Consider the following 19,695-nt stretch of genomic DNA (forward strand, 5'->3'; position numbering starts at 1 on the left):
AGTGACGAAGTGCGCAGTCCTGCAGAACACGACCAGGGCAGGAAGGAGCGGCGTCGCCATCTTGCTTGTGGGCTTCCCTGCAAAGGGTGAGTCTCTTCTGTCCTCTTTGACCGCTGTAGGAAGGCGAGAGGGCGGCGAGGTGGTGCGTACCAACTCCCTGAAACGGTAGGGGCCAGTGAGATGGGCTGTACCAACACACCCCAACAGGGAGGCGTGAGAAACATTTATGCCTTAACCACCGCCGCGGCGAGGAGGTACCAGAGTCCAGATGTTTGCTCTGGGCTGGGGGTTGCGGTGGCAGGCGGCTCATATGCCGCATGGCAATTGCAGGGGCCTCAGGACACGAGCCAGGCACTGCAATGCACAGAGTAAAATAGTAACCGTAGTAAAGAGTAAAATTGTCAGCCACGGCGACGACCACAGTTTGTTGGGCAAAAGTCAGCGTGGTTTCTGTAAAGGGAAACGATGTTTTACTAATCCATTAGAGCTCCTGGAAGGGGTAAACCGGCCTGTGGACGAGGGGCATCCAGTAGATACTGTGCATTTAGAATTCCAGAGAGCCTCTGACAAGGTCCCTCACCAAAGGCTCTTATGTAAATTAAGTTGTCATGGGATAAGAGGGAAAGTCTTTTCATGGATGGAGAACTGGTTAAAAGGCAGGAAACAGAGGGTAGGAATAAATGGTACGTGTTCAGAATGGAGAGGGATAGCTAGTGGTGTTCCCCGAGGGTCAGTTGTAGGACCAATCCTGTTCCACTTACTCATAAATTATCTGGAGAAAGGGGTAAACTGTGAGGTGGCAAAGTTTTTAGATGATACTAAGCTGCTCAAGATAGTTGAGACCAAAGCAGTCTGTGGAGAACTTCAAAAAGAGCTCACAAATCTGAGTGATTGGGCAACAAAATGGCAAATGAAATTTAATGTGGATGAATGTAACAAACAGTTATATATGTAATATAATAGGGCCTAATTTAGCTACAACTAATCAGGAAAGAGATCTTGCAGTCATCATGGATAGTTCTCTGAAAACGTCCATGTGGTGTGCAGCAGCAGTCAAAAAAGCAAATGGTATGTTAAGGAAATGTTAAAAAGGGACAGAGAATATCTTATTGACCTTATATAAAGCCACAGGAATGCCTACACCTTGAATGCTGCATACAGCTGTGGTCCCCTCATCTCAAAAAAAGATATATTAGCATTAAAAAAGGTTCAGAAAAGGGCACCAAAATTATTAGGGGTTTGAAATGGGTCCCATAAAACGAGAGATTAAAGAGACTAGGCTTTTCAGTTTAGAAAAAAGGAGAGTAAATGAGGATATGATAGAGGTATATAAAATCATGGGTAGTGTGGGGAAAGTGAACAAGGAAAAATTGTTTACTTGTTCCCATAATATCAGAACTAGAGGACACCAAATGAAATTAATGCACAGCAGGTGTAAAACAAATAAAAGGAAGTTCTTCACACAGCACATAGTCAACCTGTGGAACTACTTGCCAGAGGAAGCTGCGAAGGCTAGGACGACGGGTTTAAGAAAGGGCTAGATAAATTCATGGAGGCTAGGTCCATCAATGGCTGTTAGTCAGGATGAGTAAGGAACGGTGTCCCTAGCCACTCTTTGTCAGAGGTGGATGGGAGGGGACAAGTCTCTTGATCATTACCTGTTTGGTCTATTCCCTCTTGGGCAGCTGGCATTGGCCACTGTCGGCAAACAGGATACTGGGCTGGATGGATCTTTGTCCTGACCCACTATGGCTGTTCTTATGTTCTGATCCTATCAGTGTTATGCCCACTTCGGGGACCCCTTCACCTTCCTCTGATGCAGCTGGTGCTCGCCACAGCCAGGCTCCTGCTCCAGCTGGGCCACAGGTCTGAAGATGTGGCATCATACATGTCCTTTCTTCCTGTGAGCCTGGCTCCTGCATCAGTCTGGCAGCCTTCTAGTCTTGCTGCAGTCGAGCTTCAATGGGTACAAAATCCAGGGCCTTGGGCCTTCAGTCCCGCAGTTCCTGGCTTCATTTTCAGGAGAGAGGGGAGCAACAGGGATCGAGGCTTTAGCCAAGTGGGAGGAGCATGCTGGAGTAGGGAGTAAGGCTGCACCAGTGAGCAGGGCTTCAGCCCATGGGGAGGGGCATGCCAGGGGACTGTGGGTTCAGCCCTGTGGGGTCAGCAGGGCTAGGCATTCAGCTCCAAAACTCCCAGCATCAATGGGGGCAGGGGATGCCAGAGAGTGGGACTTCAGCCCTGTGGCTGAAAGGGCTGGCAGACCTCCCCTCTCCTTTCCATTGGGAAACCCTGCTTTAGGTTTCACATGGGGGGTGACACACGCTCCTGACTCACCCCACACACCCTAACCCTCTGTCACACCCAGGCTGCCTCTCTTCTCACTGGCTGTGTGTGTGTCTGCCTCTGAGCCCTACCTGAGAGCACCGTCTGCTGGTCCTGCCCTATCATCTGCCTCAAACTGGAGGCTGCTACAGGTTCACTGACCACAGACTGACTAGCAGGGGGAATGCCAGAGCTGAAAGTACAAGATAATTTGCCTGTTTTTGAAAAAAGTTGGGACACCTGCAAGAGGGTTTAAATAAGGGACTGTCCGGTTAAAAATGGGATGGACGGTCACCCTAAGATTAGGGTTACCATTGGTAGCTGTAATGGGAAATTTTAGGGAACCAAGGTGCACAGTAAGGTCTGAGAGTACGCAAACTCAGAGTGCCCGACCCCACTCTTACGCATCTGACCCTGACCCCACCCCCCGGCCCGGTTTAAACCCCTTGCAAGTGGCTCTGGTTCAAGCCGCCACTGCTGCCCTGCGCAGCTCTGGCGCAACCCTCCCGCCAGCTCACAAGCCACCTTCTACAGCCCCGCACAGTTCCAGTGCGTTCCCTACTGCCAGCTCACAAGCTGCCTGCCTGTCCGCCCGCCTGCCTGCCCCTCCCCCTGCAGCTCCAGTGCAACCCCCTGTTAGCCGATGGTCAGGTGAGATACCACCTATGCCCTTATTTTCATCTGAATCTTTAAGTGCTAGGACAGACAGTCCCTTTGCATTGGGCAGCCTGGGCAGGCTTACGGATGCCCCAAGGTCCTAACACCCGAGGCTTTTACTGCTAGGACAGGAAAAGTCCCTTCGCAGCGGGCAGCCAGGACAGGCTGACGGTTGCCCCAACGGCTGCACTGAGAGCTTCCCACACCCGAGTCTTTAGTTGCTAGGATGAGAAAGTCCCTTCGCAGGGGGCAGCCAGGGTGGCTGACGGGTGCCCCATAGAGTCTGCTCTGTGGAGGCAGCATGACTCAGTGCTCAGCTCTCAGCATGCTCTTACAAATGACCAGGCTTAATGCCACTGAAAAGCAGCTGGGTTCTTTGTTTTGTGTTCCGCTCGCACAGTAACAGGGAGAGTCAGGTACAACTTAACCAGTTACTTATTTATTGACTAAGGAGACTTAACTCTTATGGTTACAAAATTACAAGATATATATACTTTGTTGCAAGCTTACAAGATTTATACTTTGTTACAAAGATTACAAGGTGTACACTATGTTCTTTAGTTACTAATAGCTAGCATGTAACAATTCATAGATTTATTATTGAATGTGCACAAAGAAAACAAAAGGAAAGCAATACACTTAACAGGTCTTATTCTCACCCCTGCATTACCAACGTGGCGTGGCCAGCGTTTCACTCAGTCCCTCAGGAAGAAGCAATAATAACGAGGAACGGGCATCCCCTAGGACCTCAGGAGGCAAAGACTCTCCTGACCGGCAGGTAGAGGTAATTGGAGCTCAGTTAGAGGGGCTGCCGGACCCTTACTTTATACCCATTGGGTCACGTACACTCTTCCTTATCTCAAAAGATGCCAATTGAATGAACTCCTCTCGAGACACTAGTTCTCACAAGGCTGGTTCACACCTGTGGGGTGGAGATAATTTTAGGGCATTCTTTCTTTATGGGCTGGAGATTTTTCCTCCATCTGGGATGTTTGTGTAGGCGAATCAACTGATGGTACTTAGCCAAGGGCAGTCCGAGGCCCAGCTGTTTATTAGCCTATTGTCTTTTCTCTGGCGCGTCAAAAAGACTGTGCCTGAAATAAGCACATCTGCGCTCTCGGGCATTCCAGGGCTGAGCTGTTTCTTTTAACCCTTCGGTGCTCTGAAGCACCCAGGAGAGACAAGATGGAGTATAGAAAAGCGGGGGGTTCTGTCTGGCTACACCCCCGCCAGCTCACAAGCTGCCCGCCTGCCCACCCAGCCCGCGTGGCTCTTGTGTGACCCCCCTGCCGGCTCACCACCCAGGCATGGCTCTGGTTCCGGCTCAACTCCCCACACCCCCTGCAACCCAGCTCACCCCCCGCGCTCAACTCCCCCCTCACCCTCTGCAGCCCTAACCCACCCCAAGCTTAGCCCAGCCCCTGCCGCTGCCTCCCACAGTCCCAACCCACCGCCAGGCTTAACCCTCCCCAACTGACCCCCCACCCCAGGACTTACCTTTCTGCTGCTTCCCTGGCTGCAGAACATGTGTTGTGCCAGGGAGAAAGCCAGACCCCAACTTGCGTGAAATCTGGGTTTACACAAGAGTGTGTGGAACGGGACCCTGGCGTGCTCTGAGACCTTACTTTAGTGTAAACAAGGCCTAGGGTGCATTGGAGACGAGAAGAGATATTGTTTGGTACAGGGGTTTGTTTCTGGCGGAAGACAGTGGAACTGCAATCCAACACCATTTTTCCCACGCCACTGCCTTTTTCAAAGTCTGTTGGGTGGGGTGGCCCCAAGCTGCATGTGGCTCTTAAAGGAGCCATTAGCAGCTTCCTCTGCTCACTCTTCCAGCTCCCTTCTCTGCCTGCTGGTGATGAAAGACTATCACTTAATGTAACTGCTTTAACTGCTGGCAGGAGGGATCTGGCCATTAAACCGATTACATTGAGTGATAGTTTTTCAGCACGGCAAGGTGCTGGGAGCTGTCCCAGCTGCCCGGCTGGAGGGCTTGGCTGGGAAGGAGCAGCAGCACATGGAGTTCCTAAGCCAGTAAGTGAATCCTGGGTTGTGGGGCAGTTTGGAAAGCAAATCAGAAGTAATGTGTAGCCTGAAGGGTTAATGACCTAATTTTTTTATCCCAGTTTAACAGCCTAATTCTTAACCCAGTTAAGTCCTGACACACTCGTAAGCCCATTCACACTTACGCTCACTCACCTTCTGAGGCCGGCCAGGCCCCAGGTAACGTTGGTTAGTTGACTGAGATGAGAGTCCAACATGCATGTCACCCCATTATGCCTAACTGATGGACTCTGACTTGTGTGGCAAATTGATGAAATATTTATCTTCTTTGTAGGAGGCAGTCTAGAGGGAGTGATGTTCAGTTCATTGCTTGTACCCCTCAGTCCAGGAGGGGTGCTACTCAGTTCATTGGTCATACCCCTAAACCTGTGTGGAGTGGTTGCCCATGACCAAATTTGGAACATCCTGCTTACCTCACCCCAATTTTGCTTGCCTCAGCCACAAGCAACGAGTGTCCCTGATGTTTATTTCTTCCTTGTTAATATGTTTTAATCTGGGAACTGGCCTTTTTTTAATACAAATTTTGCTTTTCTCAACACACACAGTTTTGGTCTTCAAAGTGGTAAACAAGTTCAAAATCCACTGGGTCACTGGCTTCAGCCAATTTACTGTAAATTTCACTCATGTTAATCATTTACACTGCTCACTCATGCCAGCTACCCATGATTCGTGACAAGTGGGTTGATCTATAGCACCATTACATACAAATTTAGAAATATGGATTTAAATTACCCTTACTGTCCCTGGGTAGGCACACCCCATCACAGGGTGTCAGATTATGGGAGGCTATTCAAGTGGATATTTAACTGCTCACATGGCCTGGGTCTGTGAAGCAGTCCTGTGGCTTGGGGCAGTATGGCTCCATGGTAACTGTCAGTAAGGCTGTCTTGCTGTGACAGAGTTCACCCCTCTGGATGTAGGTGGGCAGCCGGGATGGGGGGACCCAGGCTCACCCTTCTCCACCAATCCCAGCACGGGGCTGTAGGGAACCAGTACTTCTATAATCAGCCTTCCTCACCCATTAATACAGTCCAATTCCCTGGGCCGCTTCCTATCAATGCTGGTAGCTTCATGGCCTCTGCTGTCTTCAGGGGAGCTGACGGACTTGCCAGGCCCCTAGGCAAGGCGGGAAGAGTGTCAGCTCCACACTTGCAAAAGTGGGGGGCTAGGAGCAGCCAGCCCTCACTGCCTCCATGTCTGCTCCATGCCCACCCCCTAGCCCTCAGTGCAGATGCCCCTTTTGCCCCCTCACCCTCACATCGGCAGGCCTGACTATCCTCCACATTGGCAGGGGTTCCACTGGGCTCTCAGCCTGGCTGGCTTCTAGAGCTCGAGTAGCCTTCTGGTTGGAGCCCGCAACACATGCGGTCTCACTGGTGCCCTGCTCAGACTCAGCAGTGCTAGTCTTTTGTATGCTTTGGTTGTAGTTAGAGCACACCCAGCAAATAGGTGTGGCTTCAGGAGGTATGGTTTCCTCAGTGCACAGCATGTGGTCCACCCCTGCAGGACTGGTACAGGGTAGGTTCATCCTGTCACACCTACTGAATGGTATTTTTATAAAAATGTTCTTTTCTCATATTCACGGACATACAGGAGACTCTCTGATATCCGGCATCTGTGGGGCTGGGAGGTTGCCAGATAATCAAATATTCTGGATAATCAAGAGTACTCACGCTGGGTGGGAGAGAACTGGCGCCTACCGGGCTGCATTCAGATGCCACACAGAGGGGTGCAAGGCAGCGCTGAGAGGGCTGCTGCCCCCCGTCCCCAAGGAGGGGGGCTTTGCTGTCATGCTCTGTACGAACCCCAGCCCTGTCGTCATTTCTCCGCACTCTTGCCCAGATCTGCCCGACTGTGAGATATGTTGGTTATTCATCAGTGTGCTGGTTAATTGAATAGCGGTTAAACAAGAGTTTACTGTATTTCTTTTAAATCTTTTTGCAGGTCATGGCAAAGCAAGAGCAGCCTGGTCTTTTGATCTTTGAAATTGGAGGTGTGGAAGGTGTCCTTGAAGGCCATGTGGAGCTCTTGAAGAAACACTTTCACCTTATCACCATAAAGGAGTTTCTTCAAAACAAAAGAAGATTGAGTGAAAAAATCAAAGCTGTTTTTATATACGAGTACAGACCAGTCATTGACCGGGAGCTCCTCCAGAGCCTGCCTCACTTAAAGGTGATTGCAAACTCTGGGGTAGGAGTAGATCACCTAGACTTGGAAATGATTTCTAGCTTTGGCGTTAAAGTGACCAATACCCCACATGCCGTTTCTGACTCCACAGCAGACATAGGGATGGCCTTGATGCTGGCATCTGCCAGAAGGCTGGTGGAAGGTAAATTTTTATAATTTATATACTAATATTTACATAAGTCATGGTAGCTACATTTGCGGCATATTTATTTTTTATTGTGCCACAGGTTATCTGGTTGAAATAATGTTTAAGAACATTTACAGATGAAAAGCTCCAAAAATTCAGTTTTTCACATGGTCCTGCTTTTATGATATTTATTTCTTAAATCCTGAGCACAATTCAACTTCTGCTGAAAACGATGACAAGAGAATTAAGGCTCTGGTCTAAATTAGATGCTTTGATTTGTGTACGTCTTACTGTATGGACTAGAATCTGCACTGTAATTTTCCATTGCCTGCGCTTTGTGTAGTTATTTACCCCTATCGAAAGCAAATGCAAAAAACAAGTAAATTAAAATTCTGCACTTGTTAATACCCTCTTGGCATCAGTGTTAATGACTACACCAGGGGTGCATGGTAGTGGACATCAGGCCTCAGGTCTCCATCACCAGAGCAGAGAAAGGGAAATTATTATAAATTATTTTCAAGTTTCAAAGAGGCTATTACACCTAGGGACATATTCATCCATCAACAAACTCACTTAGCATTTTTCATTTTTAGGTTGTCAGATTGCAGTTTCTCCAAACACTGAGCATTTTGCTGTTGACTGGCTGGGAGATGAAGTCACAGGAGCTACTCTTGGCATCATTGGCATGGGCAGAATTGGGTATAAGGTGGCCAAGAGGGCCAAAGCTTTTGAAATGAAAATTCTGTACCACAACAGGAACCAGAGGTGAAAGTGCATCTGATGCAAATTAGGACAGATTATATTTCTGATTCTTTTAAAAAATTCTGCATAGATCTTTTGTTACACAACCCGCCCAAAGAAGCTCTTTCCCTGGTTTATGCTAAATCCTTCTTGCCTCATTCCAGTGAGAATTGCCATAGTTGGTGGAGTGGAGAAGGTCAGAATTTTGAGATGTGGTTGCTGCATGTTAGCTGCCTAAATCCATACTTAAATACTTCAGTGAGCACTTTGATTTTCCATTGTCCTGGGCACCCACAGTTCCCCTTGATCTGAGACAGGGCTGTGAGTACTCAGCACATTTGAAAAATAGCTCACTTATTTCTTTACATGTGTAAATTGAATTTAGATACCTAGTGTTGAGCAGACAAACTTGAAAATTGTGGCCAACAACAAAACAGGTGAGTATAATATATTTAGCATGATTTTTAATCACAATTTAAATATCTTTAGTAGGAGAGAACAGGCAAGCAATACATACCTCCTTGACAAGGTTGTTTCCTCTGACCTCCACCACTGATTCTGAGGGGGCTAAAAGGTTGGCCCAATTTTGTTAAAAGAAATACAAACTTCCGTACTGTTTTTATTGATTAATAAATTCCTTTCATTGTTACTTCCATGTTGTTACTCCTGGGTCTTAGCCAGGATGGGCATTGACAGTGTCCCTAGCCTCTGTTTGCAAGAGGCTGGAAATGGGCAACAGGGAATTGATCACTTGATGATCACCTGTTCTATTCATTTCCTTTGGAGCACCTGGCATTGGCCACTGTCAGAAGACAGGGTACTGGGCTTGATGGACCTGTGGTCTGACCCAGTGTGGCTGTTCTTACATTTTTAGAAAGTGGATTCAATGAACAAAATGCATGTTAGAACCAGAAAATGTGATATGAAAGGTGACATTTAAATTACAGAACCTTCTTTGAGCAACAGCAGTTTTCAGCACTAGAAGCTAATGTTCCTGTCTGCAGTGACTGCTGCAATTGTTTTTGTTCAGTGTCTCTTTTACCACCTACAGTTAACCCTTGCCCATAGCAGGACCTTACTGGTGAACTGCCCATGTGCAGTACCAGAAAGAACTGAAGAGTTTCAGCTCCATGAACAGAGTGGTCCCATTTCAGCTAAAGGAGAATCTTTACAAGCAGTTGTGGAGCTTAAATCTTCTGATCAGCCACTAGTATCATAGGGGTGGAAGGGACATCAAGGGGTTATGTAGTCTAGTCCCCTGCAGGATGATAATCCTAATAGAGAAGTTCTGACTTGCCAGTCAGAGAAGGCAGTGCCATGTACATATGCTAGCTTATATATATTGCACACCATTTTTATATTTTATGCCGTGCACGTTAGCAAGCTGTGATCCAAATCCCTAACTCCTTACTTGGTGTGTGCTTACAAATTAAAATATAGCTGTTAACAGGAAACCAATGCAGACTGAGTAAGGAATTCTCTCTCTTTTTTTTTCCATTTTTGCTTTACAGGTGGGTTACTAGAGAGAAGATGATTGAGGGTCATAGCATAGTTAAAATAATTCTTGATGTTCAGATATATAAATTAAAAGCATGTTCTTTCTGTGTCACTGTTCATCATTTTATATTTCTGTCACTGCAGAGAAACTGGCTCATAGTAACTATGTGCTCTTTCCATCTTCCATGGGAGTAATAGCAGCAGCTACAGCAACATAATTTTCATTTTTACCAGTAAAAGATAATTCTGCTCTTTTTGCCTCAGAAAAGAAGAGGAGCAGGCTGTTGGTGCCTGCTACTGTAAAAAGTTGGAAGACTTGCTCCAGCAATCTGACTTCGTTATACTGGCCGTGAACCTGACAGCTCAAACACACAAATTGATTGGGAAAAAGGAGTTAGAGCTGATGAAACCTACTGCTACTCTCATTAACATCAGCAGAGGTAGGGTGTTACGGAAGCAGCCGTTGTGGTTTTATAGTTAAGGCCAGGTTGAATATTATGTATTTGCATCAAGAAGCTGCCGCAGTGAAGGTCTGTGTCTTCCTGTGTTTTGTTCAGTACGCAAGATAGCTGGCAAGTGAATGCTTGTGCAGCCACTCAGGAGACATTCAAATGCCATTAGCAGAGTGCCTGCAGCTAGGCTGTGTGTGTCTGGTGGTGGTGCATTCATACATGCCTCAGTGTACAGAAAAATATTTACTCAGCACAAGGATGGAAAAAATCTGCACACGGAAGAACAGATTAGAGGCAATGTTGCTAACTAGTAATAGATAATGAATTACAGACCAAATGCTGACTAGTGCTGAGCATCCATACCTCCCACTGACCTCTGGTCACAGGATTGTCTGCCTCCTCAGCACTCCTTCATAGAAGCCACTCTGCAATACCCTGCTTGTTCCTGTCTTCAGGGCTGCTGAGGGACTGGACAAGGGCTTCTCTCCGAGTTATCGTTACCTCAGCTGGGGGTCAGTTTAATCACAGAAATAGTTCATAACAGTCTACAACGTCCCACATATAGTCCATTATCACCACATAAGAGTCCATACTTAGATTTGGCATCCTCTCTGACAGCCAGAGCTCTTCTTCTGTCCCAGTCTATTCTCACAGTCAGCAGTCTAGCTCTGTCTAGCTGGAACTTCTGTCATTGGCCCTAGGCCCAAACTTTTACACCAAAACCCCATCTAGGTTTTCTTGCAAGTGTCTCCATCTCCCTCCTATCCCACAAACTTCCTTAGTATCATTGCTACAACCTATCTCGGTCTGTCCACTTTCTTGGTCTTTTCCTCTTTGCAGCTTCCTGCTGCTCTTTGTTACAGTGAGCTCAAGGAGGCAGGAAGTTTTGTAGAAACGGGGGCAAAGGCAAAGTGATCCCTCCCTTACCATGGCTGCCTGCTTCTGTGGTGAGGCAGCTGCACTTTCTTCTGGTACCACTGGGTCTCCAGATGTGCAAAAAGTGCAATTGCAGCATATCCCCAGCAGAATGGGGTGGGGTAACGGGGTGGGAAAGAATCTGCAGAGGACATAAATTCTTTATATACGTTTATTTAGTTAAAATGTGGGGGCATGGTCCCCTCTCTTCCCTGTTTCCAATAACTCCGCTGTCCTCCATCAGGCCCCATCAAGGCTGTCAGTGTGGCACAGGTGGGCTACAGCAGTGTCTTCAGTAATCAGGATTAGCTGGTCTCAGGCCTCCAGCACTTAAGTGGCAAGCCATGTTGTTACACCTCTCAAAAAGAGTTGTGGGGACTTTGTCCAGCGCCTCTGAATTTAGCTCCGGGTTACTTTTTCTGAGGAAAATGTACAAGTATGTTCATGATTAACTGAACATAAGGACATCCTACTGCCCAATGCAAATGTTACCTAGTACTGTAGAATTTTGGCATTAAATAGTGTCATAATTTGTATTGCAGTGCTGTGTAGAGGTCCTAACTGAGATTCAGTCTCCTTTGGCAGCATACAAATACATACGGCAGTGACAGCTTCACTCTTGCAGCTCCTGGGCAAGAGCCAGGGTGGGGAAAGGGGATTGTGGAAAGCAGATAAGAGAACCCAGAGAGTTTAGACTAGATCAAGGTAAGGTGCCTTCAGTGCCTTCTTTGGCTGGGGCAATTAGCATAATGTGGAGTGGCAGATCCCATGTTTGGAGAACTCTGATTCTGTTATTGGGGCTCAGCTGCATGAACAGGAGCTCCCTGTGCAATGCTGTGGCAAAAGGCTCATGTGATTCTGGAGACATAAACAGGGCAAACCCCAGAAGAGTAGCGAGGTTATTTTACCTCTGTATAGATGCAACTGCTGCTGTAATATTGTGTCCAGATCGAGTATCCACAATTTAAGAAGGATGTTGATTAACTGGAGAGGATTAAGAGAAGAGCCCCAAGAACAACTGAAGGACTAGAAAATGTACCTTATAGCAATAGACTGAAGTAGATCAGTCTATTTATCTTAATAAGGAGAAGGTTAATGGGTGGCCTGATTAGTCTGTAGATACCTACATATAGAACAAATAGTTGATAATGGGCTCTTCAAACTAGCAGAGAAAGGAGTGGCTTGGGATAGAGCTAGACTAATTCAGACTTGGAAATAGGGTGAAACATTTTAATAGTAAGAGTAATTAATCAATGCGACAACTTACCCCAGGTTGTACTGGCAAGTTTTAAATCAAGACTGGATGTTTTTGTAAAACAGCAACTCCTTTCCAACCAGGAACTAATTCAGAAAGGGCTCTGGCCTGTGTCATGGAGGAGGTCAGTCTATATGATTACAGCAGTCCCTTCTGGTCTTGGAACCTGTGTGAATCTGTAAGAGACAGTCCCTGCCCCAAAGAACTGTCAAGTCTCAGTGGACAACGTAGGTGAAGGTGTGATAGAAGCATAGAATGGTGAAGATCACAGAACAAGTCAATGGCATAACTAGGGATAGAACCAAGTCTCCCAAATTCCAGTTCAGAGCCCTCTCCACTGGACCACTCCACTCCACAGGTGCTTTGCTTAAAAAAAAAAACAAAAAAAAAACAAACAAACAATCTTTGCTTTGTTTGGTTAACCATCATTAGAAAGCAATCTTGCTTTTATATTTGTTTTCTACCATTGCAACACATTTGTTTAAACAACTCAATTGTAACTGGTTAGTTGGAAGAAATTGCCTATAGGCAATATACTTGCCGTCGTACTTACGATTGTGCAAAGAGGACGAATAAAAAATATTCGATGAACATAAACTAAGTCCAATTTTTTATTCATATGTATGTATACATTTTTGTGCAAACATCGATCAACAGTGATCAATGAAATTACAAGAAAAATTATAATTAATTAAATGCAAAATTTGAGCTTGTTTGGATGAAATCAGATGTTCAAACCTAGGTTTCAAAATGCTGAGGGTCACAAATAAATCATTTTCTAGAGACATACAATTTCTTAATTTAGTTTTTAATTTAGTCATAGCTGAAAAACTTGCCTCACCGAAATATGTTGATGCAAATGGGAGGAGTTCTGCAAGAGCCATGTTAACTCAGTTATTTATTTTCACCTTTCATGTTTTGCCAGGACAGGGCAACGTCACCAAGTCCCATGCCTTGCATCGTCAGCATACTATCAGTAGAAAGCTCTAAAAGTTGATCCTTCATTTCTTCTGAAATCCCTGCTTGCTCTATAGCATTGTCATCAATCAGATTCAAAATCCAAAGCTTTTTTCTGTTTTCACCTTCATCAAAACTCAGAAAATATTGTTCAAAATTTAATTCCAAATTTGTCAAACGTTCCTTTATTGGTGTTTTGACACATTCATCCACAATAATTTCATTTCCCACACAAAATTCTGAAAGATACTGCAATGACACAAAAATTTCCAGACAAAGCATGATTTTTCCAGAATGCTAATTTTTTCTTGAATGCTTTTACTTTATCATTCAAGATTAAGATATTTATATTAAAACCTTTTAACTGTAGGTTCAATTATTTATTTTATAAGATATGTCACAAAGGTGAAATAATCTGCAAATCCATAATTCGTCTTGAAAATATTGTACTAACTCAGTTTTGATTTTTTTGAGAAAAACTGCAACTTCAGCCTTCAGCTCAAATAGACAGTGGAACAATCTTTCACATAACAGCCATCAAATATTGGAACGAAGTAAGACAGCAATACGTTGAGATCCCTCCCATATCCCAGCAGTGATCGAAAGACATGAATTTAGAGCCCATGCCCTTGTGAGGTAAACTGTCTTCACTGCAATCTCTAGCACAGAGTTAAATCTTCAGGCAGCTGTTTTGAAGCCGGTGCTTCTTTGTGAATAATACAATAAGTTCACTTTACTGAAGAGTTTATAGTTTTAATCGAGCAGTAAGACCATTTAGTTGACCTATCATTGCTGCTGCTCTGTCTGTATACATAGATACGCACCATTCCCTTGATGATCTATGTTCAAAATCTGTTCATTTCACAAGTTAAAAATTTCTTCCCTCGTTGTTTTAGTGTTGAATTCTTTATGGCAGTATATTTGCTCACTTACTCCTTTTTTATCGTCATTGTCAATGTATCTGACAAACACTATTAATTGTGCACAATTCAAAATATCTGTTTTGTCAAGTTGTAAAGTGAACTGTTTCTTCTGAATAATTTTTTCAACAATTTGTTTTATTGTGGCTTCTGCCATCTTGTCCATTCTTCTTCTTATTGTATCATTTGAATGTGGGATATTTTTAATTTTAACAACTTCATTTTCACTAAATATAACATAAACATATAAACATAATGTCAGCAATTCAGATAGAAGCTGGAATAACAAGCTTCTCAGCAATGGAATGTTGTTCCTTTGATTTCACTATCATTGGTGTGTTTTCATAAGAAGTTTGTAAGCTTGTTGAGAGCTTTTTGTGTACACTTTCATAGCAGCACTAAATGTATTGATACCTTCAGGTTTTCTTGTAAACTATTCAGTTGATTTATCTTTTAATGTCGGATGCTTTGTATGAAGGTGTTGTTTTAACAGAGATGGTTTCATACAGTGGTTAGATAATGTCTCACAGCAAATCATGCAAAGTGATAAAGGGGGTATACTTCTGCTTGTAGTAAACCCAAATTTAAGGTACACAGAATTGTAACTGCCTGCTTTTCTTATTTCAGAAGACTTTCCACTTCCACCACTGGTGCGTGGTTTTTTCAGTACAGGTTTTCCCACCTCAAATGTTTCTGACACAGTTTCCTGTGTACTATATTCTTCCAAATCTGCAGTTTTAGTCTTTGTTCCCCAATGAAGAGGTCCTTGTTAACTGTTTCAGTTGTAATTATAAATACTGAACTAAAATTGTACAAATAGCAATTTCATCACTTACTTCAGATAACAACCATAATATTCCAGAACCAGGCACCACCAGCTCCTGCTTTAACCCAATCCCTGTCCCCTCCTCCAGAGCCAGGAACACCAGGCTCCCCGCTTTAACCCAATCCCCACTCCCCTCCTCCAGAACCAGGCACCCCCAGCTACTCACTTTAACCCAATCCCAATCCCCATCCCCATCCCCTCCTCCAGAGCCAGGAACATCAAACTCCCCACTTTAACCCAATCCCCACTCCCTCTTCCAGAGCCAGGCACTCCCAGCTCCCTTCTTTAACCCAGTCCCTCTCCCCTCCCCCAGAGCCGGGCAGTCCCAGCCCTCCCCACTCACAACTTTAACCTAATCCCTGCTCTTCCAGAGCCAAGCACGCCTCCCCCTCTGTAATCCAATGCCAGCAACTCACCGGAGAGCCATCATTGCTGCTGCCACTATTGCCGCTGCCATGCGCTTCTCCCTGCAAGTGCGCCAAGCATTTTATTGCTCAAAGAGCTGCAGAGCGTGCATACCCCACGTGCTTCTCCTGCATACCCCTAAGGGAATTCATACCACCCATTGAGAAACACTGTCCTATAGTATTTAAACTTGTACTAAGAGACTTTCCTCTCAGTTAAAGGTATGGAATTTACGTGGAGATTTTTTCTTCTGTACCATCTGGATATGGCGATAAGACACTATCATTTAAATGCAGGTGCAGTAGTTGATCAGGATGCATTGGTGGAAGCTCTCCAAAATGGGATTATTAAGGCTGCAGCTTTGGACGTGACATACCCTGAACCTCTGCCAAGGTAGAAAACTATTTTCTTTCTATTTATCAGAAACTATTTGCATTACAAATTAATACTTGAAAACATTCTTAAATAATGCAATATCTCCTCAATATTCTTTGAATGTGTTAGAAATAATCTTCAACTCTAACTCACATTTTACATAGGGGTTTGAACATTTTTGCAGGAGACTTTTCCTGATACGCTGGACACAAGACTAGGCGTCAGGAACTCCTGAGTTCCATTCCAGATTCCGAATCTGATTCTGATTCTCTTGGGATCATGGACCAGTTGCTTATGTCCAAATGTTTAAGGTCTGTGTGCATGCATTGGAGAAAGAGCAAAAATATATTTTTGCAATGTCAATATTCATCCCGTACAAACACCTGTAAGCTGCTTGAGGCCAAATCTTCAGGCTGTTTCAAACAAACAACTGGCAAATTCCTCCTCTGTACAACGCTCTGTGCATCATGGTCCCCCTTCCTCATGTAAGGTTGACAACTTTCCTAGCTGGATGGACCAGATAGCATTGCCAGGAATGGTGTCCTGTCCATCTGGTCAGGAAAATTGGCAACTCACATGCAAGGCTTTGCCAGTTACTGCTGCCCTAGTTCTAGGGTTACCGTTTTCTGTTAGAGTGAACATGACAATAGTAATGTAAAATTCACCTCTAAGAAAATAAGAATGGCCACACTGGGTCAGACCAAAGTCCGTCTAGCCCAGTATCCTATCTTCTGATAGAGCCCAATGTCTGATGCCCCAGAGCAACAGTTCCCGACCTTTTCCAGACAGGGAGCCATTTTGACAATTCAGGAAGACTTGGTGACCCAAGGCAATTCAAAAACTTGGGTAGCAGTGCCACAGCTAGCTAATTTTATGCCTGAGGCAAGAATTTAAAATTGCACCCCCTCATGTTTATATATTCATAGTAGTTATTTCATAGAAAAAGGACAATACATTAATAAAAATAAAATAATAACACTACATTTATTATACTTTCTTATTTTATTATTATAGTTGATCTGAGTTGTGGTGGGGGAGAGACCCTCGTACCCAAACCACTCTCGGGCTGGGGGCTCATATTCAAGAGCTGGGGAATTGGAGGGCTGGGGGAGTCATACTCAGTGGCTGGGGCGTTGGGGAAGGACACTCAAGGGCTGGGGGGTTGGAAGGAATCATACTCTGGGGCTGTGAGGACTGGAGGGGTCACACTCAGGGGCTGGGGGGCTGAGAGGATTGGGGGTCACACTCAGGCTGGAGGGGTTGGGTGAGTCACGTTCAGAGGCTGGAAGGGGTCACACTCAAGGGATATGGGGTGTTTGGGAACTGTGGGGGGGGTCACACTCGGGGCTGGCGGAACTGGGTGCGTCACAGTCCAGGACTGTGGAGAGATACAAACAAAAAGAGGAAAACTGACAAATCAGCTACGTAGAAGGTTGGGGGAGGGGTGCAAAATGGAGGAAGGGGGTGAAAATTACTCCCTGCAATAGTCTATTAAGTGGCTTGCCTGGGATGACTATGAATATCAGAGGTAGAGAAGCTGACTTTGTAATGTGTAATTGCTTCTTCATTGATAGAGAGAGCTGCTGGATGTGGCAGCGTTGAGGAGCTGCAGATGACTCCATTAAGAGCCACATGCAGCTCCAAGCTGCTGGGGACCCTTAACAAATCTAATCGTGACCTATGTTTGGGTCCCAACCGATAGGTTGGGAATCCCTGCCCCAGAGGGAGTGAACAGAACAGGTAATCACCAAAGTGATCCCTCTCTTGACATCCATTTCCAACCTCTGACAAACGAGTCTAGGGACACCTTTCCTACCTATCCTGACTAATGGGTCCATTCATGGGACCTAACCTCTATGAATTTATCTAGTTCGTTTTTGAACCCTGTTCAAGTCTTGGTCTTCACAACATCCTCTGGCAAGGAGTTCCACAGGCCTACTATACACCTCTAATTATTCTGCCTTTTCTTTTTCTTGCAGAGATCACCCATTACTAAAGTTAAAGAACATTATCATTACTCCTCACATTGGAACTGCTACAGTCCAAGCTACCCGTATGATGGCAGAAGAAGCAGTGGCAAACATACTGGCTGTTTTCAATGGTCTCACCATACCTAGTGAAGTAATCCCTAAATGATGTTTCAGAGAACATAAATACACACTGGCAGGCCTGTGAAAGGACTTTATTGGACAATCATACAGCAACTTAGCAGTGTAGTGCTCAGTAATGAAAAATAAACATTGTCCTGTATAGTGCTGTCATGTTTATGGTGGCACTTTCCGTCTGTTCTGTATAATTACACTTCAAACCTGTCATAATCTGATAAGAACATAAGAACGGCCATACTGGGTCAGACCAAAGGTCCATCAAGCCCAGCATCCCATCTGCCGACGGTGGCCAATGCCAGGTGCCCCAGAGAAGGAGAACAGAAGACAATGATCAAGTGATTTATCTCCTGCCATCCATCTCCTGCCCTTGTTATGAAGGCTAGGGCACCATACTTTATCCCTGGCTAATAGCCATTTATGGACCTAACCTGCAAAAATTTATCAAGATAGTAGTAACAATCTCTGCGTGTCAGAAGGACGTTTTTGAGGTTATTATGCCTAGTGATGACCACATCTAGTTGATGCCAGTGCTTCGAGCGTGGGTGTCTCCACGACACTCTGTGCTGTGGCTTCGTTTGGAAGAATGCGTTTGTGATGCACAGATTGTGGTACGTGCACAGTTCAAGGAGACGCTGTCCATTGTCATTCGTTTTTCCCACACCGAAGTGTCCTAAGCAGGAAGGCCATGAGGCCCAATCAGCTCCAACTCTTGCATTGAAGTCACCCAAGATGTACAGTTGTTCACGAGCAGGTATTTGCACTACAGCACCACTAAGCACGTCATAGAACTTGTCTTTTACTTCTGGTGTGGCGTACAGGGTTGGGGCATGAGCGCCGATCAGGTGGACGGGACCGGCGCAAGTTTGAAGTGTGATCCGAAGAAGTCTTTCTGATCTGCCCATGACTAATTCCACCATTTGTAGAAGGGTGTTTCTGACAGCAAAGCCAACACCATGCTGTCTGGGTTCTTCTTGGGCTTTACCCTGCCAGAAAAAGGTGTAGTCCTTTTCCTTTAGAGATCCCGAATCTGAGAGTCGCATCTCTTGCAGTGCAGCGATATCATAGTGCTGACTGTGATACAGATCACTCGCTGGTTTGCTCCAAGCTCAAGCTGAGACCCAAGAAGCTGTACTGCTCTAAACCTGCTGGAAGGCCCCGCATTGACGCCAGAAAGACAGCGAACTCGGAGAAAGCTGAAGAGTTCAGAGAGACCCTCCAGGAAAATCTGCGCAGCGGCCCTGGGGGGCGCCGATGTGACATCCAGATGTCAACATCTGAGGGATACAGTTTACAACACGGCCTTGTTGGTGTTTGGAAGAAGAGCTAGAAACTGGTTCGAAGCTAACTCTGATGAGATGATTCCAGTCATTGAAAAGAAGCATGCTTCACTCCTGGAGTACAAACGCTCACCAAGCCAGAGTACCCAGCAAGCACTTAGAGCGGCCAGAAGAACAGTACAGCAGACAGCCAGGTGCTGTGCCAACAACCACTGGCTCCAGCTATGCAGCAGCATCCAGACCTGTGCCGACTTTGATAATCTCAGAGGAATGTACGAGGGTATGAAGAAGGCATTAGGACCCACCCAGAACAAGATGGCACCTCTGAAATCCAAATCTGGTGAAGTCCATCGCTGACAAAGCCAAACAGATGGAGCGCTGGGTCGAGCACTACTCCGAGCTGTACTCACGCGAGAACATTGTGGTTGACGCAGCCCTTGATGCCATCAATCTCCTACCAGTAATGGACGAACTGGATCAAGAACTGACTGTGGATGAACTGAAGAGAGCCATCGACAGCATTGCAGCAGGAAAGGCCCCTGCCCAGGATGGTATACCACCAGAGGTAATCAAGTGTGCCACGGACACACTCCTGGAACCCCTACAT

The 19,695-nt window shown here is 45.5% G+C and overlaps 1 protein-coding gene across 2 annotated transcripts; it reads left to right on the forward strand.

Moving 5' to 3' along the window:
• Positions 1-59: 59 nt before the first annotated feature.
• On the forward strand, positions 60-18,099 carry LOC142009456 (putative 2-ketogluconate reductase). Of its 2 annotated transcripts, XR_012644473.1 has the most exons (7): positions 60-165; positions 6,991-7,375; positions 7,954-8,125; positions 9,863-10,038; positions 15,625-15,721; positions 15,888-16,014; positions 17,683-17,808. XR_012644473.1 is itself a non-coding variant. In XM_074987570.1 (6 exons), the coding sequence occupies exons 2-6, from the start codon at positions 6,994-6,996 to the stop codon at positions 17,837-17,839; spliced, it is 984 nt and encodes a 327-aa protein (XP_074843671.1). In that variant the 5' UTR covers positions 65-165; positions 6,991-6,993; the 3' UTR covers positions 17,840-18,099. The 2 variants fall into 2 exon arrangements, 1 of the variants encoding a protein (XP_074843671.1); XM_074987570.1 differs by lacking the exon at positions 15,888-16,014 and having other exon boundaries at positions 65-165; positions 17,683-18,099.
• Positions 18,100-19,695: the final 1,596 nt, after the last annotated feature.

Source organism: Carettochelys insculpta, chromosome 2, assembly GCF_033958435.1.
Source record: "Carettochelys insculpta isolate YL-2023 chromosome 2, ASM3395843v1, whole genome shotgun sequence".
NCBI classification, from domain to species: domain Eukaryota; kingdom Metazoa; phylum Chordata; order Testudines; family Carettochelyidae; genus Carettochelys; species Carettochelys insculpta.